The sequence below is a fragment of the Sylvia atricapilla genome, chromosome 2 (genome assembly GCF_009819655.1).
Source record: "Sylvia atricapilla isolate bSylAtr1 chromosome 2, bSylAtr1.pri, whole genome shotgun sequence".
Taxonomy (NCBI): Eukaryota; Metazoa; Chordata; class Aves; order Passeriformes; family Sylviidae; genus Sylvia; species Sylvia atricapilla.
Genome location: NC_089141.1, coordinates 88,751,920 through 88,773,540, shown reverse-complemented (window position 1 = coordinate 88,773,540; position 21,621 = coordinate 88,751,920). Strand labels below are relative to the sequence as shown.

General features: G+C 36.2%; 1 protein-coding gene across 1 annotated transcript; it reads left to right on the top strand.

Moving 5' to 3' along the window:
• The first annotated feature begins 1,976 nt into the window (after positions 1-1,976).
• SEPTIN10 (septin 10) lies at positions 1,977-21,289 on the top strand. The gene is given in 10 exon segments (XM_066313739.1): positions 1,977-2,090; positions 2,792-2,987; positions 4,426-4,612; positions 8,153-8,314; positions 9,813-9,909; positions 10,473-10,635; positions 17,612-17,744; positions 20,163-20,351; positions 20,577-20,674; positions 20,676-21,289. Coding segments are annotated over 9 exon segments (1,236 nt in total). The 5' UTR covers positions 1,977-2,090; positions 2,792-2,820; the 3' UTR covers positions 20,716-21,289.
• The last annotated feature ends 332 nt before the right edge of the window (positions 21,290-21,621 follow it).

The following is a 21,621-nucleotide window of genomic DNA, read 5'->3' as shown; positions in this document are numbered from 1 at the left end:
GTGGTCACAATCTCTTCCTGCCAAAATTGCCTTTGGAGTTGTGTCAGTGGGAGTTGATTTCAGCATAGTTGCTGAGTTGGCCTTGTCAGTTTCTTCCTTATATTGGGAGTTCTGCCAAATGTCCTTGTGGGCCATAAATTTTGCATTCTTTGTGTCCACTTTCATTAGCACATCCTTCTCCCCAGGCTCTATTAACCTCTTCCAGGTCAGAGATCATCGAGGCATGTCAAGCCCTAAACCGAGGCGAGTCTACTGACAAAGTAATTTATCTTTCTAACACCTGGACATCAAAAGGAAATAAATTTGTTCCTGCAAGATTTTTTTTTTGTTGTTGTTGGAGAGTTACAAATGGTAGTGCAGAGGTTTTGAGGGTAGCTCAGTTCAGCTGCAATTTAGGCTGTGACATGAAGGTGCAAGGCCTCCCTTCAGCAGTCATGCTGAGCCTCTTCCACTGGCTTTTGGTGTGAAGGCTGCAGGGTTTGTGTTAGAAGAACTGTCTTGTCCTGCACTGACTTTTGGTGTGAAGGCTGCAGGGTTTGTGTTAGAAGAACTGTCTTATCCTGCACTGACGTTTGGTGTGAAGGCTGCAGGATTTGTGTTAGAGGAACTGTGTTGTCCTGCACTAACTTTTGGTGTGGAGGCTGCAGGGTTTGTGTTAGAGGACCTGTCTTGTCCTAGTGGCAGTAGAGGTGCTTTGAGTGTCAGACTGAGTAGCTAGAGTTCTTAGATGTGCAGCCACTCTGTCTCAGATATGCTTGTCTTTAGCTGGACAGGAGACTGACAGTTCTCAGTGTTTCTCAACACTTTTTAATAGTAATTTTCTTCTCGTAGAATGCCTTGATAAATTTTGTTTTCTGACATGCTTTGAATGTACTTTTTCTTCTAATAGCCCAAAGATGTAATATTTTCTTTTTAAAGTGTTCGCTTTGCATATGCATTTTCCCTCATATTAGTCTAAAATGGAATTATATAATTACAGGAATCTAAAATGAGAGTTGGTGCAGTTTGTGCAGTGCAGTCTGTAAGCCCATACAAGGAAGTCCTGTGCAAATAAAGAGGAGGATGAGGATGTGCTAAGAGGAATATCTGTACCCTTCTAGCTATAAGAATCTTGAGACTTGTAGTGCATACCCATTAGAAAAAGTGCCACTTTAATGAGCTTTTAAGTATTACGTTTAAATATTTTCTATTGTTGACTGTGTGCATGTTCACAGGGAAGATTAATGATTTCCAATTCCATATGGATTGGAAGTAAAAGAGAAAGAATAGCATGGACCTGTCACCAATTCTACTTCTGATATGTAATGTTTGTTTAAAAATACAGTTCATTTGTATGGATCAAGATATTTCCTTTTAGCCTTATGCATTTTAGTATGCTCACTGCCTTGATGTCATGCTTCTAGATTGCTAGGTGATGTTTGAAAAGGAATGTGCACCTTTAGATTTTTCTAATGATATAGAAATAGATATAATGCTGAAATAGATATAATACTGTCTCAGAGTTTTGGTGCATATGATGAGTGTAGATAATGTTTTAGTTTGCATAAAGAGCAATTTCAAAACTTAGAATGAGTTTTGTTTGATAACGTACACCTTCCTTTGATTATGCTCTCTATTTTGAATTCTGATGCTTAGATTGTTTTTAGTAGTTTTTCCTAAATTCTAAGAGCAAACCAACTGTGATCAATTTTCAGTTTACATTTTCAGTTGGCCTTGTCTACTTTATTTTCTTCACATTTCATAAGATTGTTTGTTTTGTTTTGGGTATTTTTTGCAAAAAGTGGGCTATTTTTTTAAACCTTCGTATCTTCGTCAAATCATGGAATAAAGCTGATTTGACAGGTCTATTTTTTTTTTCCAAACTTTGGCTTTTCTTCGTTATGTCTGAAATCATAACGAACGAGTTCTAGCCTTCTAGTAGATCTACGTTATTGCTATTGTTAACTGATACTTTAAAATTACTTTTCTGTAGCAAAATGTTGGCTGTCGAACTTTGTCCTTGTCTGCCCATGTTGGGTTTGACAGCTTACCTGACCAACTGCTTAGGAAATCCATCAAGCATGGCTTCTACTTCAACATTCTTTGCATTGGTGAGTAGTATCTGGGTGCTTTAAGGCTGTAGTGGTATATCCATTTTAGGAAGTGATTGAAATTTAAATCCAGTTCTGGTGTTAAACAGTTTCTTCAATGTTAAGCATGAACTAAAATTCTACCCCTTCTCCCACTTTTTTTTTATTTGGGTTTGTATGTAGCATTTTCATAAACAATGTGAAGACCAGAAAATGTTGAAAATTTATGCCAGATATTTATTCATTTATCAGCAGCCTTTTGGATTTTTTTGATGTAACTGGGTTTATACTTGTAAAAAAGAGCTTCAGATTAAAAAAAAAAACAACCCTCTAAAATTCCAGGGTGGTATTACCGAAGTGTTTCTATACTTATCAAATATTTTGCTCTAATGATTTACAGTTATTCTTAAAAATCCTTTGTTGAATCTCTGGTTTCACAGCTAGCTACTTAACTTTCTAAAATCTACAGGAAGTTAGTTCACACTTCTAAAGAAACCAAAGTGTCAAGACACTGTTCTGCTCATTACTCATCAGCTGGTAATTTACCCTTATATGTATGATGAAAAAAATAATGAAAATATTTTTAGTGTTCACTAAAAGAATGCACAAATACATTTTGCTCAGAGAAATCAGTTGAGGAGTCTTTGCATACACTTTCTATGATTATTATGTGTTTATTTGACGTGCAAAATGTCTTCTCCATCCCTTCTATTTAACTCTAGGGGAAACTGGAATTGGGAAATCAGCCTTGATGAGCAGTTTGTTTAACACTAATTTTGAGGACTCTCCATCAACACATTTTCTGTCCAGTGTGCGACTTAAAGCCCAGACTTGTGAACTCCAGGAAAGTAATGTTCTTTTGAAGCTGACTGTTGTAAAAACAGTGGGATTTGGTGACCAGGTGAACAAAACAGATAGGTAAGTGCCCTCTTGTCACTATGTTATGCTGAATTTTTTGTCTTAATTGCAAATTGATTTTTCTTTGGGCTTTATAGTAAGTGGTTGTCTTACATGTGTTCCAAATAGATGGTTAAGTATTTTCTGTGTTTGCCGAAGTAAACACGTTGTTCTTCTCACATAAGGAATTATTTTATAACTCAGATGGACTCTGTCCCTTTCTTTAGGACGTAATCTTTTATAAATGTGTGTAGATGCAGTAGTTTCTTATGAGGTGGGGAAAAGAAGGGAGTTCAATGGGAGGCTTTTTAAACAGCCAAGCAGATTATAAAGTACTGTGGATTATATAAAATAGATCTACAGGGTTTTTAACAACTTGAGTATAACTTGTTGAAAGCTTAAACTGGAATAAACATCATGTGGATTACTGAAGGCCTTTGTTTTTTGTGTCAGACAGCTTAGTCAGAAGATGGAGAGACAGCACACTGGTGTCTTTCAGAACTTCTTTGGAGAACTTCTTTTGTGATTTTTTTACAGGACTGAACTGTCTCAGCAGATTTTGTTTCTTTCATCTTAATTGTAAAGAATTTATGTTATGTGAATACCTAAATAGTGGTAGTCATATAATAAAAGGTTAGAGAGTCACATTAAGATTATCATGACACCTGTGGCTTATGATATGACTGGATAATAGCTACTACTAGATGAAGGAGATGCAAGTAGATACTAGTATAGCTATTAGCGGTTTTGATGTGTAGTATAAGAGGTGCCTTTTTGTTCTTTTGACTTTGTGTATAACACCTGCTTCTGGGTTTCAATAGCATTTGATCTGGTTTGTAAACTTCGTGGAGCAGAAGAAATGTAAAGGTGCACTGCTTCTGCATCAAAACCTTCTTTTTGAAAGCACATTAGAATCTGGTTTTAAGTAGGATAAAGTATGCTTAAACTGTACTTATTGTAAATCAGATTTTTATTCTCTAACATATCTCATTTTAGTTTTTGTCTATTGTTTGAGAGCTCTCTCATGTACAGTACTTCAGAAGATAAAGTTCATTCTGTTCCTTGGTACTATTAGTTGCATATTCTGTCTTTTCTTGTACCTAAGAGATTGTTGTATATTCCTTATATTTAAGAGTTCTGCATATGCACAACTTAACTGCAAAAATTTAAAGCCATCACTTGGGAAGTTTGGTTATAATCATAATTAATTTAATACATAATTTATGTAGCTTTTTTCACTAATGGTAGCTAGGAAATATTTTGTTTGTATTAGATACAGAATTCTTTTTTGAGTAGCTTTTCAGAAATTAGGATTAGTCCGTACACATAATTTTCTGCCTGCTTGAGCAGCCTTTTGACACGTAAAGCAAAAATCCCCAGAATATAAGAGAATTCCCTTCTTAGTCTGTCTCTGTTTAGGAGTAGCTAATATCTGGTTGTTAAATTTTATTTCCTACAGCTATCAGCCAATAGTGGATTATATAGATGCACAATTTGAAGCCTATCTCGAGGAAGAACTGAAAGTTATACGTTCTTTGTTTAGCTACCATGATACTCGCATCCATGTCTGCCTCTATTTCATTTCACCTACAGGCCGTTCTTTAAAAACCATAGATTTGTTAACTATGAGAAGCCTAGACAGTAAGGTAAGACTTGGAAACAGTTCCAAGAATTTGTCTTGCTTTCTAAAGCATCTTGTAGCATTTAGATCCACTACCATTTTTCAGTTCTATATCCATGCATTTGGTTTTGTAATGTTTTTTTGGTACAGATGTACTGTAAGTTCAGAATAAATGGGCTCCACAAGGAGCTTGCATTTCATCATTTGTTTATTTACAAATCAAAAGGAGAGAGACATAGCAAGAACACTGAAAAAAGAAGCACAACAAAGTTAAAAAAACTGTTGAAAAAAGTAGAACCCCACCAACTTTACTTTTATTAAACTGTAAACATCATTGGATGTTTACATCATTGGAGATTGGATAGGGTACCTTCCATAAGTGCTGTAGTATTTCTAATTAAGCTTGTTTCTAGTTTTGGGACTGCTGGAAAGTTGGCATATAAAAAGCTTTGCAGCACTGGAAGATCTTCATTATAGATAACTGAAGAGCCATGAACAGAGCACCCTGCCAGCATGGCTTTTCCTGTGATAGGCTGCAGTAGTGTTTTAACATCTTGATTTGTTTAGAAAGCTTTAAAATAGGAGTTTCTAGTGAAATTACTTGCATTTTCTAAATCCTTAACTTTCTTCCTATAATGGGGCTGCGTGAAGCTAAATGTTTAACCTGTTTTAAGAAACCTTATATTTTTTGCATTTAATTTCTTGAAATGTTGAAAAATTTGAAAGCTTAGATGCTTAGATTTGCTCCACCTTTCGTGTTTTCCTTTGTGCTGTACTAGAGCCCCTCCTGCTAAATTTTCTCTCTGCATTTTCTTGTTTGTGAGAAGTCTTTCCAAGATAACAGGCGTTAAATCAGCTGTCTAGTCCACATTTGTGGCTGGTCAGCACATTTGGGATTTTTGTTACTTTGTTTGTGGGTGCATTTTTTATTCTCAACTTCTCAATAGTAGAGAAGGGAAGGTGTGGTACTACAAAGGTAGGGGAGAGTAAGGTCATTTCTGTGTGCTATGTTGTTGGTTTCTGGGTTATGCCCTCTCTTTACTGAACTTCCTTTCTTTCTTTACTGAACTGTGTTTCTTTCCAAAGAAAAAGATACAGATCTCTGATTCCCAGCATCCTAAGAAGACACTTCCACCAGGGTAAACCAAAAGTAATTCTGCTTTGGGGAATTTTGGCTTCTAGCCACCTAGTGCAAATATTTTTAGTTCTGCTTTGGCACAGAGAGAGGCTGAACCACATGTAACTCTGTCGTTTTATCCTTTTGCAATGGATTCTTTCTGATCTTACTACAAAAATATCCATGTACACACAGAAAGAGTTATGTGCTTTAACTGTAGTTCTGTTTGCGGTGCTTTTAGTACTGCATTCTCCTAGTGGCAGTTAAGAACTCGAAATTTCCCAGGATGTGGTAGTCCCTGGGTGCATTCACTGAGTACAGGATTCCATAAAGAGAAGATGGTACAGCCACATACACCAATCAAATGTGTAAATCTATGTCAAAAGCTGTCTTGAGTTTCTTCCTAAATCCACTACAGTGTACACTGTGTGCTTTTGTTACGGTCTGTTGCTACAAAACAATAGCAGATTACACAGCTCAGAGGTAGAGAGGGTTCTTGGAATAGCTTAGGATCATCCTGTACTCTGCAGTCCTTGAAGAAAATAACAGAGTATCGATGGTCAGTTTATTTTTCTCTTTTATGAATTAGATTACTAGCTAAGAATTTGGACTCTAGCACTTAGAGATGGGAAAATGGTGTAGTTTTGCTTAGGACGGCATCACTGTAGACCAGGCTGGTTTCATTCACAGACAAAGGGAATCTTTTCCTGTACTCTTTCTTGCTGGAAATAGTGATTATTCAGTTAAGAGCTCTGCAGTTCTAATTTATTCTCTCAGAATTGTATGCAGGTTATGGTTAAGTCAGTAAAGCATCGTGGAGTGTGAGTTTAGGTTTTCCCTTCAAAAAAGAATCTTCAGAATTTTTTATATTGATTCACAGAGATACATTTAAATCAACCTGCTCTTGCAACCAACAATGATTTCAAATACATGTATTTATTTTCCTTCTTTGTTGCTTATCTGAAGCCAGAGTAAATTTTATGCTTTTCAATTTTTATACAGTTGTGGTGATTTAATGTCTGCATTGATAGCTGTAATCACAGTTTCTGATGATTTTACTTTTTAGTGTTCTCCTTGGTAGACTTTCTCTGCTATTTGTTTTCTAAGAAATTCTCTGCTAATTAGTGAGTGCTTGAAAAATATTCACGTTGAAAAGACAACTTTCATGTTGAAAAAGAGGAGAGGTTAATTTAATTCTGAGGACTCTGTGTTCCATCCATTTTTAGATCTATACTGCAGAAAATCTAAGTTGATGTCCCTCAGCTAATTTGACTGAAGGTTTGAATTGCTCCTAGCTGTAACAGATTGTTTCTACAATTCTAAATTAGTTCAGTTATTAAAATATATATTCTATAATTTAATTTGATTTTAGATATTTTACCCCATATATGCTTAGGTCATGTATGCTCCACGATTAAGGACTATCGTCAGGTAATTTTGGAAGCCGTATTTCAGAGCTGGCTTGCTTCTTTTTCTTGTGGACGTTTCATTTAAGACAGAAGTCTTATTTGAAAAATATCCATTTTGAATCTGTTCTTGATATTTAGGCATTTCCATTCAGACAATATTCAGAAGAATTCAAAGTGTGCATATTTTTTTTCTTTTTTTCTTTTCCTCTCCTTCCTTTTTGCATCTGTGATCAAGGAACTCTGTAAAACTCTTCATCTTCTGAAATCTGGAAGAGTTATTTATGTTTTTTCAAAATATTTGGATATTGGCATTCAATATTTTCATTTAGTTCTGAAAAAAATGTGTATTTTGGAAGTGGTGATAGTATTTGTAAGAAAAAATTGGCATTAGATGCCTTCCAAGTTACTGCCGTAACTGTTTTTGGAAATAGGGCAGTTTAGTAGAACTGAAATCAATGTTCTGAATAATTAGTGAAAAGACTGGTAAGCAAGAAGGTTTAGCCTTTGTCATTCCTCTGCTCATGTCAGATACTGGAGAAACTCTGCTGCAGTTTTGAGGTGAAGAAGATGTAGCTGAAAGGAACCCAAGGAAGAGGCTTGGGCGTTGGCAGGGTTTGGTAGCCAGCTTCCTTTCCTTTGTGTATTTAGACTGTCAGCTTTCATTTAACACCTGAGCCATGTTCCCTGCTGCTATAAACTAAACAATCTATTTTTTTTTAACAGAGATATAAATACTTAATGGCATTTAGTTAATAAGTAGGCTTTGCTTTCATTTGAGCACTTCCATCTAAGAGACCTCCTTCCTTGTTCTTAGAATCAATTACTTTTAAGGGAGTATATTAAATAATTGGTTGTTAATTAGTTAAATGATGGTCATGAGAATATTTTTAATTTTTTGTGAAAATTTGATATCCATGGATGGAGAGGTTTGGACTGCGGAGGAAGTTTTAAAAGCTAATTAGAAAACAATTCTGTTTACGGAAGTTGCCACCTCAAAATTGAAGTTTCACACATGTCATATAATTCATGTCATTCATAGGTGAACATTATACCAGTTATAGGCAAAGCAGACAGCATTTCTAAAAGTGAGCTACAAGAGTTCAAGAAGAAAATAATGAGTGAATTAGTTAGTAATGGCATCCGGATATACCAGTTTCCTACTGATGATGAAACTGTTTCTGAGATTAATACCATCACAAATGTAAGTAAATGACAAAAATATTGATATTTCAGTACTAAAGGATCATTCTCTAATGCTGATTAATGTCACTGACATTGTCTTTAACCATTAATGTCATTAACCATTGTCTTTAAGCTTGTATGTTTGCATATCAGAAGTTTGTTTATTCTTCTTAAAAAGCTCTTATATGTTGGGTTTTTTTCTCTACTTGCGTATCTTCCTGTCCCTCTGCTGTTGATACTTGTAACAGAAAAGAGGTTCTCATGCATACATGGTTTTTCTAATATCTGGTTAATTAATATATAATTACTATTATAGAAGGACAGATTGACTTTGCTCTTTTCCTCAACAGATACACTTTTACATCTGGTAGAGAAGATATTTAGGTGCCTCATGTCTGTAACTTTTTATAATAGCAAGTCTTCCACCTGCTTTTTTTCTTTCATTTAGTACTTTTTTTAAAATTAGGACAGATTTTCTCTGGGGATGAAAAAGTCAGATGTAACTCTGGCTTATTTTCTGTTGTTCTTTCCGATTGTCCCAGGGGTAGCTGCCAGCTTTCAGCTAAGGCTATGAATGGCCTTGAGTGCTCTGTATTTGCTGCTCTCATGCATGTGTTTGTAGGTGTACATGAACGTGGTTGTGTGTACCAGGGTTTGAAAGTAGGGAACAGGAGCCAGGATGCCAGAGCCTATGGCTGTGCATTCCTAACCTCTGTTACCTGGCCAGGGAGTGAGAATGTGCAGTTATTGATCAGTAACAGGTCTTTTTCCTGTGGGGAAACATGTTACTTACCACTTCCATGCTCTGCCAGTGATTTATTTTCCAGGTAATGGTGTTTATTTGGTCAGCTGTTGTGGGTCAGCGCACAGGCAGTCAGTGCCCAGCCTGTCTTTGTGCCAAGCCCACAGCAGTAACCACACCCCAGGTTCCAACGTGTGATTGTGATGGGAGTGTTACTGGGATATGAGCTCTGATTGAATGTGAGTCATTTGTTCTAGAGCAGTTTTCTCTTTGGGGGCTGACATTTCCTTGTGCAGCTCAGGGTGTAGTTGGCTGCCTTTGCCATTGGAACACACCTGCTGAATCAGAGACAACCTGCTGTTCACCAGGTTGTTGCCCCCATGTCTTATTCTGCGAAGTGCCTTTCCAGACAGTTGGCCCACAGCATGTGCTGGGGCATGGGCTTATTTCTCTTGACTTGCAGGGCTTAGCATTGTTCTCATTTCTACTTCATGAGGTGCATGTTGGCCTATTTCTCCAGCCTGTTGAGGTTCCCCTGGGTTATCAACACAGGCGTCTGGATCTATCAACTGCTGCTTCTGCTTCTGTTGTAGTTTGAGGTTTTTAGCAGTAGGTACTGCCTAGCTACTGATCTCCTAGAGGTGGTTTCTGGTTTTAAACTCCCTGTTGGCTTTTCCTGAAATGGTGTTTTCCTCCCTAATTCATTTCTGAAGTGCTTTTGTGTACTAACATAAGAATGCTGGCAGATAAGACTTTATTAGTATGGCTCTTACAGGGTTGTTTGCCATTTGCCGTGGTAGGAAGTATGGAGAAGGTGAAGGTTGGAAACAAAATGGTGAGAGCTCGTCAATACCCTTGGGGCATCGTAAAAGGTAAAGGAATTCTTAGAAGTGTTTTTACGAGATTTTTGCCATTGTTGATGTATAAAATTTACCAATAATACAAGGGGCTGTTTCTGATGACTGATGCCAGGCTGATTGTATTTTGGATCAAGAGTATAAGGAATTTAGCAATTAATACTTGAGGCATGCACTAATTTGTAGTTTCATCCACACTTATGCATCCTTAGGATCAAGGTATGAGATGGTGTATCTAGTATTTGGGTAGGTTAGGATAGTGGCAGTACCTCTAGCACTACCAAATTTCAGACATTTGTGATTGTCAGTAAAGAGGGTTAAAAAAGAGAGAAATCTGGTGTTGTTCAGTTCAAACAGGAAGTCAGGACAGGTTGAAATATGTTCACCAGTACCTACAGGTCTTCAGTACTTCAGTGTGTATATTAGAAATTATAAGGAGGTATAAGAGGTACAATAAACAACAAGATACTTTGTTCACTAAAAATATTACTAGGAAAAGGTAAGTGGTGCTGTTTAAAATGTATTTTGACTATTTTGCTACTTCTGCATAATAATAAAATCTTCTTTTTACTGATCAGTGGAAAATGAGAGCCACTGTGACACTGTAAAGCTTCGCAGGATGCTTTGCACAAATATGGAAGACTTAAAAGAGAAGACTCGTGCATATTATGAGTCATACAGACGCTGTAGACTGGAGAAGTTGGGTTGCAGAGACATTGGCCCTGAGAACAAACCAGTCAGGTAAAGCACTTAATGTGCATTCATTTCCAGCACTCATTCACTTCAAATCAATCCAATGCAGAGCAGTGTTCATACAAAAAATAAGTTTTGTAAGGAAGAAAGAATATTTTTTTTAATTGAGGGATGTAGCTGTTCATTCAGGCACCTTCATGGTGAAGTATATGGGTTTAAAGGAGCATTCTTTTTAAAGACATGAAAGCCAGTTGTGTTTCTGAAATCTTTCTCTTGCATAATAAACCTGAGGATTTTATTTTTTTTCAGGCAGCATGTCAGTTTTCTTTAGGTACCTGTGCTTTATAAACTATTAAGTTATTTTCATTATATATTAGTATTATGTTTTACTTTCTCTCTTAAGAATGTCTGATTCTGAATAATGGTTTGGTTGGACTCCAGGTTCAGAAAGAACTGAAGCAAAAACTTTCACAAAATAAGTGGTTACACTGTTGACTTCCCACATTATCTGCCATAATAACAAATGTCTTAGCATTTTCAGGTCAAGAAATCTCTTGCTGCTCTGTAGGGAGTTAAAGGAGGATTCCAAAGTAAAGTTATGTGGAAGGTTATGGACACTCAGTTGTTTCATGCAGTAAAGCTGCTTTCTGCAGGAAGCATTTACAATTTCTGTATCCATTTTGTTTAATCTTTTATTTACAGTTCTCTCATCTCCCTCTTGCAGCTTCCTTTGTTTTTTCTTTATGCATGGGACTGTACTTTTAACTGGTCAGAATCCTGCTGAGGAAGAGCTGATGCTTCATGAATTGTTCAAGCCTTCGTGGTTTAGCAAAGCAGTTATTGCATAGTCAGGGTGGGGAAGTACTGACTTTAACCAGGCATGAAAACAGAATAAGACTTTACATTATAAACAGTTTCTCATTGGTTGAACTGAGGCACATTTGCAGATTAGTTCATTTAGATGACCTTGACCTGACCTTGAATCAGTGGTCTCTTGACATTTCTCTTGACTTAACAAGAACGTAATACATCCTTCTCATGCAAAAAGAATTAAAGGTGAAAGAAGTTTAAAACCAACTGAAATTAACCATAGAATTTTTATTTGGTTTAAGAACCCGTGTTAACGGCTGGTGTCTTGTGATTCTTGTCTAGGGAAGACTTTTTTTAGAGATTTATTCATTGCAATATTGACTCCAGTACCTTTGGCTTTTCTGAAGCTGGATTTCATGGTGTACAGCCATCTCAGGATAAAAGTTAAATTATAAAATTCATCATCCATAGATGTGTTTTCTTCTACAAACAAAGGAATTATCTTTGTAAAACCCCTATACAGTTTGCCTTTTGTTAACAGCCTGAAGTGACAGGTTCACATCCGAATGTCCCAGTGTTTTACACTTTGGAGCTCATTTAGAAGTTATCTGCTTCTTGGATATACTGAAGAGCTGAGTTCTGCCTGTTTGTAGATTTTATGTATGGCCCACTAGATGTCAGTTTTATTGAGAGAGTTTTGGCAAGAAAGTACACTTAAGAATTAGTTTTGGTAAATCAGATCTACTGAAAATGTCATTGTTTTGGAAGGATGAGAATAGATATTCCTTAAGAATCTAGATTTACTGCAGCAGGAAGAGAAAAGTCAGACTAGAATGGATGTGGTTGTCTCTCCGTAATGTGGCATAGTGAATGATGCTGAGGTCTGAAAGAGAAAGTGTTTGGTGTTTTGGGAGAGACATTTTATGATACCATAAAAAAAGGAAGAGAATTTAGAGGATGTGTATGCAGTGTAACTAGCAGACTAGTGCAGCCTTACCCATAAGCTCTTTTATCAGGTTACTGAGGAAACAATAAAAAGTGTCATCCTCAGCAATGTGATAGAAAATGTTTTTTTTTACCTGGAGGAAGATCAGTGCTTCCTAGTTTGCTTGTACATGTAAATAACTTATAGAATACGGACTATCCAGTTGTTTTAGGCAAAATTGTGTTATTAAATTGTCATCCTCTTTGTCCTTAAAGATGTTTACAATAACTACATGTGGATTTTAAGAGCTGTAGTTTGAGTATAATTAATATTGCGTGGCAGTATACGCCTGAAAATTAAAATTTCATGCTAGTTGTGTGAATAATGATCAAAATACATGTTGAGAAATCTTATTTTGTGCCTGTGATGTAGCTGTCTACATATTAGATTTGATAATAATGTAAATTTAGAAAACCTTTGCTAGACTTGACCTAGAGTAATTGTCTGTTTGTAGCATTTGAACACTGACACTTGAGTAGTAAATGTGCCCTGACTTCTGGCATAAAGGGAAGAAGCTGCCTGCAAAGTTCCTGTACTACTCTTTCAGATTTAGATGTAGGAGAGTAGCTTATTCATCCAAAATTTTACGCTACTGCAAAGCAAAACCAGAATTCTTGGATGTCCAGCTATCTTGTGAGATAGGTTGTGGACAGGCATCTGTAAAGGCTTTCACTCTTACATGTGAAAAAATATGTTGGCAAGTTTTACTTTTTCATGGGAGATGTGGAAAGAGATGGTTTCAGCACACAACACCAAAATATATTTGCACCTTTATTACTAGGTGTGTGAGAAGGGAAAATAAAGGTAGTCTGACATGACTTTTAAAACACCTGTTGCCCAATCCTGTATTTTTGGTGGAGCTATTTCAAAATAACTTTTAAAATCTGTTAGTTTGCAATTGCATTCTAAGAATGAAGTAATGAAGTCAATAGAGAGCAGAGTATTTAGGGTGTGATTTATGCATTTTATGCAGTGTCTGTTGGATATAAAATTCAGGAAGTGTTTTTTTTATAATTTTTAAGTTTTTGCTACTTAAAATTGGCATTTGCATTTCTTTGTTGTTGAAAAGTAAAGATAAGCTTTTTTGTGTATTTGCAGATGGTCTGGTCCTGCCTTTTCGATGATCCAGTTATGTCCATTAGGAACATGAATTCCGAGTTTCAGGTCATTCTCAGCAAGAGATAATTGCTGAGATGTTTTGAATGGTAAATTTGGAGCAGCTGAAAACAGAAATCTAGACATGAAGAGTGCTTCCAGAAAAACAAACTTCTAAATATACAAATACCTACCTAGTTAGCCTAGGTATTTGCAAGGGAGGAGAGGATTGCTAGTGTTCTGAAGTAGGACATTTTGTTAAGTCCGTTTTTCAATAAAAGTTGTTGCCTATGGACACATTTTTGTTTTGAAAGAAAAAACCTGATAGACCAGGGTCTGTTAAAAGAAGCTGAGGATTGATATTCAGGCTGTATGCTTGTGTGTTTAGATTTGCTGATGTTAATAATTCTCTGGGTTAGTTGTTTTTCTGTCATCATAATTACAGTTTGTTCTCCATTAGAATTGCAATTAAACATAGTTGTAACAGAAACATCTTGGTTTTCAGTATGCGGAGAACCCTTCCATGCTTTTTTCCTCCCTGAAACTGGGATATTCAGACCTTGCAGTTCTTACACTTGTTTATTTCTCAGTCTGTTTTGAAGATGATGTCAGAAAACCAGGAAGAATTCAGTGATATCAATAATTTTATATGTAGAGGAAGCTTGACATGACTCTTGCCATGTCTAAGAACAGAAATCTAGAATTTGAAAGGCTGTTAGACCTTTTCCTTGAGAAGTCCTTGGCAATGGAGTTCATCTGCCTTTGAAAATGCAGACCTTTTCATTTGAGCTAAATATTTTTACTATCTTAGAATGAGATTGGGCCACACCCAAAATGTTTTTTGTGCCTCTACTGGAAAATTGCTAATTCTTTAGGTCTACCACATCCTTATTATTGCTTAATATCAACTGAGCTAGTCGACTGAATTGAAGCACTGTGCTAGAAATACCTACCATTAGTCAATACTTTTCTATTTTTTTTTTTAGTTTTTCTGATATACCTTAATTGATAGTCAAATGTTATGCAAGAAGTTACAAGTGTTACTTTCAAATTTGAATGCTTTTAGAAGTGTAACTGATGAACTTTAAATACCTGTATTGTTCAAACATATTTGCACATTGTGTTCCACTGAGAATTGAATTCACTTCAGAGTCTTTATTTATGAACATTTTGTGTCTGATTTGCAATTTTAGGCTTCCATGCTTTCAGTCTCATGCAGACAGAAAAAACTGTATGTCACAGCTATGCTTCTGTAGAAAGGCAGGTGGTAGTGTTGGTATGTATGATTAGTTTAGACTTCATTCACAATCCCTTACTCCAAAACCTCAGTAAGAATACATTATTTAAATAATGAGTTATAACATTTAAATTTTGCAAGTGTCTTTGTACAGAGTGTAACATTCTGGTTGTCTAAGCCAGAAGAGTAAGAGAACCTGTGAACTTGATTTTCATAATATGCTAAATAAGAAGCTATGAAACCAGATAAACAGAAAAATATTTTACTGTGAGCAGTGGATGAAGTAATGTTGAAAGGATTGGCTTAAGATTTGGTGAACTGTTTTTCCTTCCTCCCCAAATCTCCTAAGAACAAGGAGTGTTTGGGTTGTTGTGTTGCTGGTGTGCCACATGCCGAAAAGGAAATTTTGGTTTAGTTCTGTCTTGGTGATTTCTGGAACAATTCAGTCCGTGGGGAGGGGGTATTTCATGGAGTCATAGAATGGTTGGGGTTGAAAGAGACCTCAAAGACTGTCTAGTTCCTACCCACCTGCCATGGACAGGAACACCTTCCACCAAACCAGGTTGCTCAAAGGCCCATCCAGTTTGGCCATGAACATTTCCACACTTCTGCTTGAGCACTTACTGGCATCCACAATCACCTGCATAGTAAATTTTAAAAAATACACTTTTATTTCTCCTTTCTATGTGTAGTATGATTAGTTACTGAGTTGAGTGTCTTCAAAGTTCACATTTTACTAATTTCAACACAAAATTGCTTTTATGTGATAAAGTAACCTCGTCTGGGTCTAAAGATGTCCACGTAAAGAAATGAAGGTGTGATTGCAGCATGTTAACTTAGTCTAGCATTTGCTCTAGCAGCTTTATTGTTCCCAAAGGCAGCATTTTATCTATCACAACTGACACTGTGTGCAGAAGCGTGTATAGTGTGCGATTGCTAGCATTTGAAAAACCTGTGCTGTAGCATTATTGTCTAAACTTAGAGATAGTGGGAATTAATACATCTGTGTGAAAACCATGCCCCTGTTTCATGTGGATTTAAGGATTTAGAATTTCAGGGTGACCTAAGTTACTTCACAGCTGATTAAAAGCCCCCAAAACAAAACCAAACACAAAAGGGTATTTGTTCCAAACTTATTTTGTTGCCATGTAGTGCTCGAATAAGATAGAATAGGAGGAGGGCTCTGACCTTCATATGATAGGAACATTGTCTGCATGTGCAATTTCAAGATGTTTCTTCTCTCTTGAGATGATATTTTGAACACAAATAAGAAACTTTAGAATTGAGAAACTTCCCAGTCAGCCTAAATTTAAAGATAGAAGAACTGTTTAAGCTTAGTGTTGCTCTAAATAATTAACTAGATTTTTTGGATAAGTTTTTTCCATTTATAAATGGTTTAAATAGAAACAGTAAAAGATAAGACAAAACCATAAGCATGTATGTATATTAGAAGTATAAATCAAAATGAAATACTTAGTATACATACCTATTTATTTTACATGAGGGTGGAAGGCACGAGTTACTTGGCCAAGGATAGTAACTCATGTTTGCTGGGAAGGGCTGACAAGTCAGCACCCAGCAAATGTTAGAAGAGATGAAAGGTGTAAAGAACAGCCCTAGAAAAAAGCTAGAAAATTATCCACTGTTTGCTCTGTTCTTAAGCCCAGTGTCATAGAAGACAATGCTTTTTGAGTTTCCAATAGCCATTAACACAGCTGTAGTCCACCAATTCTGCTCTCTGGAATCATGTGACTTAGAGAGAGAAGTTTATGGTAAATGTTTTGATGGAAGAACTTGTGCCATTAAGCAGGTTTGCTTTTCAAAGGAAGTTTGGTGTATGAGGTACATCTCTGTACAAGCTCCATTCATATTTCTTGAAAAGCACAACATTTTCTGCCAGCACTGCCTGGCAGTGGTAGTATAGAACCTGAAAATGTCAAACCTCTAGGAGTTTATTCATATGAATAAATCACTACCATCTTTTAATTTGCCATGATATGCTTTGACAGGAAAGAAGTATCTCAATTTCAAGTACCTGTTGTTTGGAGGAAAAAAAAATCTTGCGTACTGAAAAGAAAAGGGAGGCATAGATTTGAAAGTAAAAAAGTGTTTGATTTGCTTCCTGACTTCATTTTTGCCAGACATTTGCTCAATTATCTGAACTAATTTACTCCTCCTATATAGTTTAAAATATAAATATAGTATATATGCAGTTTATTTGCTTCTGGAAGAGGGGGTTGAGGAAAAAAAAGCAGTCTTGAAGTTTTGGCTGTTGCATGTTGGAAAGTAACCATGTGTTTTAGATGTTGAACTACTTCAGAAATTGAATTCATTCTATATTAATGTAATTCTTCCATATTTAAATTTTGACATTATAAAAAGACTGCTATATATTTTGAAGATGCTGTTATTTTCTTTCATTTTCATATAGGAATAGTCAGATTTTTGTTGCATTACTGCTCCAGATTAATTGTTTTGTATGGTCCTACTTGTAGACTGAGGTTTCACAATGTGGAAATTTTAGGAGATTTTTCTGGCAATTTCAGTGTCTTACTAGTAAGCAGCTTAAAGAAGAAGCTTATGCATGTTGGAGTCAGAAAGGTATAAATCAAGTCTTTAGAACATGAGGTGCCTAAAGTGTTGTATTTACTTTGAAATGTAAATTACCCAAGAGCTGTTAGCATAAGTAATTTTACTCAGGGTTGTTTACGTAAATGAAAAATAGAAAGATAAGATACTTGCTTCTGTTTGGGTTTCTTTATGAATTTTTATGTGGGAAGCTGTAGAAATTAATATTTCAGATGAGTATTAATTGTTTAAATAATTTTCTAGATTGTTGGTTTTCCACACTGAATAAAGCAGCGTGCAGGAGGGTTGCTTACATTTTTGAACTTCAGTCTGCAGGAAGTCATTGAGGCAAAGAGGCTCGAGTTCTGTCTTGAAATGGAAAGAAAAGAAGAGGAGATTAAGCAACGATTTTTGCAGAGAGTGAACGAGAAAACAGCAATGTTGGAAGAGGCAGAGCAACAGGCAAGCATGCCTGTCTGTCTTGTGTGTATTTTCTAAGATTTGGAACAGCTAACTTCTTAACAAAATCACTGGTTGATATTTATAATTGCCTAATATTTTGAACACAGTAATGCTTTAAATCAAAAGCAGTTTGATTACACTGGTTGATTGGATAAGCAGATTGATTAGACACCAGCAAACAAGAGACTATGTCTATTGAGGAGCAGCTGAGGGAGCTGGGGTTGTTTAGCCTGGAGTAAAGAGGGCTGGGGAGACTTCATTGCTCTCTACAACTGCCTGAAAGGGGAAGTGTAGTGGGGTTTGTCTTTTCTCCCGAGTGCTAAGTGACGATGTGAGAGGAAATGGACTTGAAGTGGTGTCACGGGAGGTTTAGACTGGATATCAGGAAAAACGTAGTCACTGGAAGGGTTGTTAAGCGTTGGAGAACAGGCTGTCCAGGGAAATGGTGAGTCACCATGCCTGGAGGTGTTCAAAAGATGTGTAGGTGTGGCACTCGTGGAAATGGTTTAGCCATGGACTTGGCACTGCTGGGTTTGGACTTGATGATCTTAAAGGTCTTTCCCAGCATACATGATTCTGTGATTCTATAAATGGCACTCTTACTGTGGAGAGGCAGGAGCTTATGATCCAAAGGCTTTGGTGGATAGCTGGTACAAATCTATAGGGTAGGAGTTGATACGGTGAAGTAAGAGTGTGATGAATATAATGGTTGTGTTTCCTTGTCTTCTCTAGCAGTGTGGTGAGAAACATTGGTATGCCATAATGAACACAGTAGGTGCTTTTCATATATGGATTGCTCTGCAAAAGCCAAAATTTTTGGAAAAAATCTTTTCAGAGGCTTTTCAGAGTGGGCCGTGTGTGTTTGCCTGACTTCCAGATTCAGTTACTAAGTCTAAGCTCAGCCCTCATGCTGAGAGGTTTGAGAGTGTGTAAGTGTGGTATTCTCTTGGTTTGTTTCAGTTCTGGTTTCAAAATCTCATCTCTTCCCAGCTGCCTTAAGATTGTTTTTGAAGATGTGAAATATTTCTTGGCTCTGTTTTTGAAAATTTAGTCCTGTCAAGCTGGACTAGCAAGATAGGAGCTTCTCATCTACTTTCTGCCAGACTCTTATTGTGGTCATGCATATTTATATTCAAACACTGGTTTAATTGAAATTGGGAACCTGTGTATTTCTATTAATATTCCTTTCTGTACCTCAGCCCCTCAGCAAAGCTGTAGCAGGTTTTTTTGAGGTGCTCAGGTGCATGTTTTAAATAAGAAGACGGCTTAATATTTATTTTCTGAATCTGTTAGGACCCCCTGGTACTTGTGAAGAAAAATAAGTCAAATTCAGTCTTTCTCGGTATCAGGCAGTCCAACTGGAAGAATGCTTAGCCATGTTCAAAGCAGGTTCGGCAAGGTCTCAGACAGTATCTGGGTTAACCCTTTGATATTATCTTTGTATGATTTATACCAAGTGTTTTGTGAGCTTTGCATATTGCAGAACTATGGATATTAGTTTTCCAAGTTCCTGATGTTGGAAAGTGATAATGCAATCACTCCTAAAGAACATTTGCTATATACCCTTTCTGCTGTATTTTGTATCTGGAAACTAAAGAAAACCAGGATTTCTGTTGTACTTCAGATTTCTTTCACATTCTTTATTTAGAGGGAATGGGTAGGTGCCCCTATAAAATTTGTCAGCTCTGCTGTGTACAACAGGCATACTGTTACATTTATAATCTTAGTTTCTTCTTTGCAAAAGCAGGATTCTTGGAGAATTTGTGTGTGGGCAAATGGGAGGTGAGGAAGGATTAAGTACCCCTTTTGTTGTCACACATAATTTCACTGTAGGTTTAAACTGGTTGAAGTACATGTGAAAGCTAAAATGCATTAATATGTAAAAAAACCCCAAACAATCAAAGAACAATTACTGTAGAAAAGTAGGTAGCTTCTTGCAGCCCACCAGTAACTCCCCAACCAGACTAACTCTGTCTACTTACTAATATTTAAATCTGATCAATATACACTTCCCCACTTGATTTTAGGGAACTATATTCTACTTGAGACATCTTGATTTAATCTGTCTGTTGATAATTGGTTCATCACTAAAGGCCTCCTTATTTTGATACAATAAAGATACAGTAAAATGTAGTAGAGAATCTAGTATTCACTTAGTGCCTTCCATGTTTTCTATCTGTACTTGGGGTGTAATAGCCTGGATCATGAGATCAGTCATGTTTTAACAGGTAAAAGTTATTGTTTTCTGTATTGCTGTTTTTTTAGTCTTAACAGTTTGGGGAAATTTGCAATTTCTAACGACTATTAACACAAGTTGAGACGGGTTTTACTTTTAATTTCCAGAGAGTTTTTATATTGTGATATCACCACCTTGTGTTGCCAGTTGGAAATGTTGCTTTTTGTGCTTTCTTTAAATAGGTACTGACTAAATATGCACGTCTTATGCTAATGCATCAAGAAGAGGAGCTGAAATTAGAGGAAAAGAAAAAACTTCTAGAAGATGAAATAGCTCAGTTTATTGAGAGGAAAGCTATCACTGTATCAATTCAGTCACAAGTGTCTGTCTCTACCCCTGCTGTTAGTTTGAAGACAGAAGGACTGCAAAAAGTAAGTGCTGATGCTGGTCATCAGAGGCAGCAATAAAAAAAATCTTCACATTCACTTTTATAACTCAAATTTCGCTAATCTTTCAGAAAAGACAGAAACATGCTTCTGTTTTGTGAAAAGACAGAAGTGTGTAAAATATACCCTCATGATTAGATTTACTGTTAGAGTAATTGCTGTATGTTCTATGAGCATTGTTTTTTCTTTCTTTTCTTTTTTCCATGAAAGAACCAAGATTTTCAACTTGAAGCCCAATGCTTTCATGTCAGAGATGAAGGAACTATGAGTGTTGGAGAACAGAGTGAGAGAGAGAGTGAGAAGGAGTTAGAGAGAAATTCACCCAGGGAATTTCAGGAATAGTATTTGATTGCAGCACTCAGGTTTTGAATGTAGCATATGTTAGTAGTTTTATGAAGTGTTGGCCCATATTAGATGTGTCTTCCTAGTACAGATTTTTGAGAGAAGAGATTGATAAAATTTGCTGTAAAAACACCAGTATGACAGAATATGACCCAGTAAAGATTTCACTTTCTTCCCACCCACCCACTTCTTTCTCCTACCACTTTCAAAAGAAAAACTTGAATAAATTGTGAAAATTCAGAAATACTTTCAAAAGTACTGCCCAGAATAACATGCGCAACTGATTTGTATTAAAAAAAAGTGAGCTAAATACTCATATATGAAATTAAATTGACTTAAATGTTTTTCTCCTCCAAAACCAGAAGTCAATTAACTTACTCATTTTCTTTCCTGATAGCTTACAAATTTACTGCAGATAACATTTTGTTAATTAATAACTTCCTGCAGTTGAAAGCAGATTTCTTGGTTCTGAATTTATTTATAACTGCTAGATTCTGAAGAACTTTAGAAGCTACATTGGTGCACATATTTCCACAGGTATCATCAATTTTGACATTTTTTGGTTTATGCTAAAAGCCTAATTTGGCCAAAATACTTTTAATTTCAACTACAGTTACCGAATTCCTTTTAAAATTTCCTTTTAGATTCCTTTTTTTGTTTCTGGTTTTACATATGAAAGTGCATTTCTTGGTAACAAAAGTCATTATCTGCACTACTATGAATAACTCCTCTGGTTTTGTTTTATTTCTTCAGAGTATGTTAAGTTTATGTGCTTGCTGTGGTTTTTCAGTTCCAGCTTTATGTAATTCTGGTGACAGAAGACACAATATTGATAATTTCTCACGAGGAAGCAGTGATTCATGGTGTGCCCTTGAAGGTATAGGAGTTCCGGTTTCTTACTAAAATGTTTGGC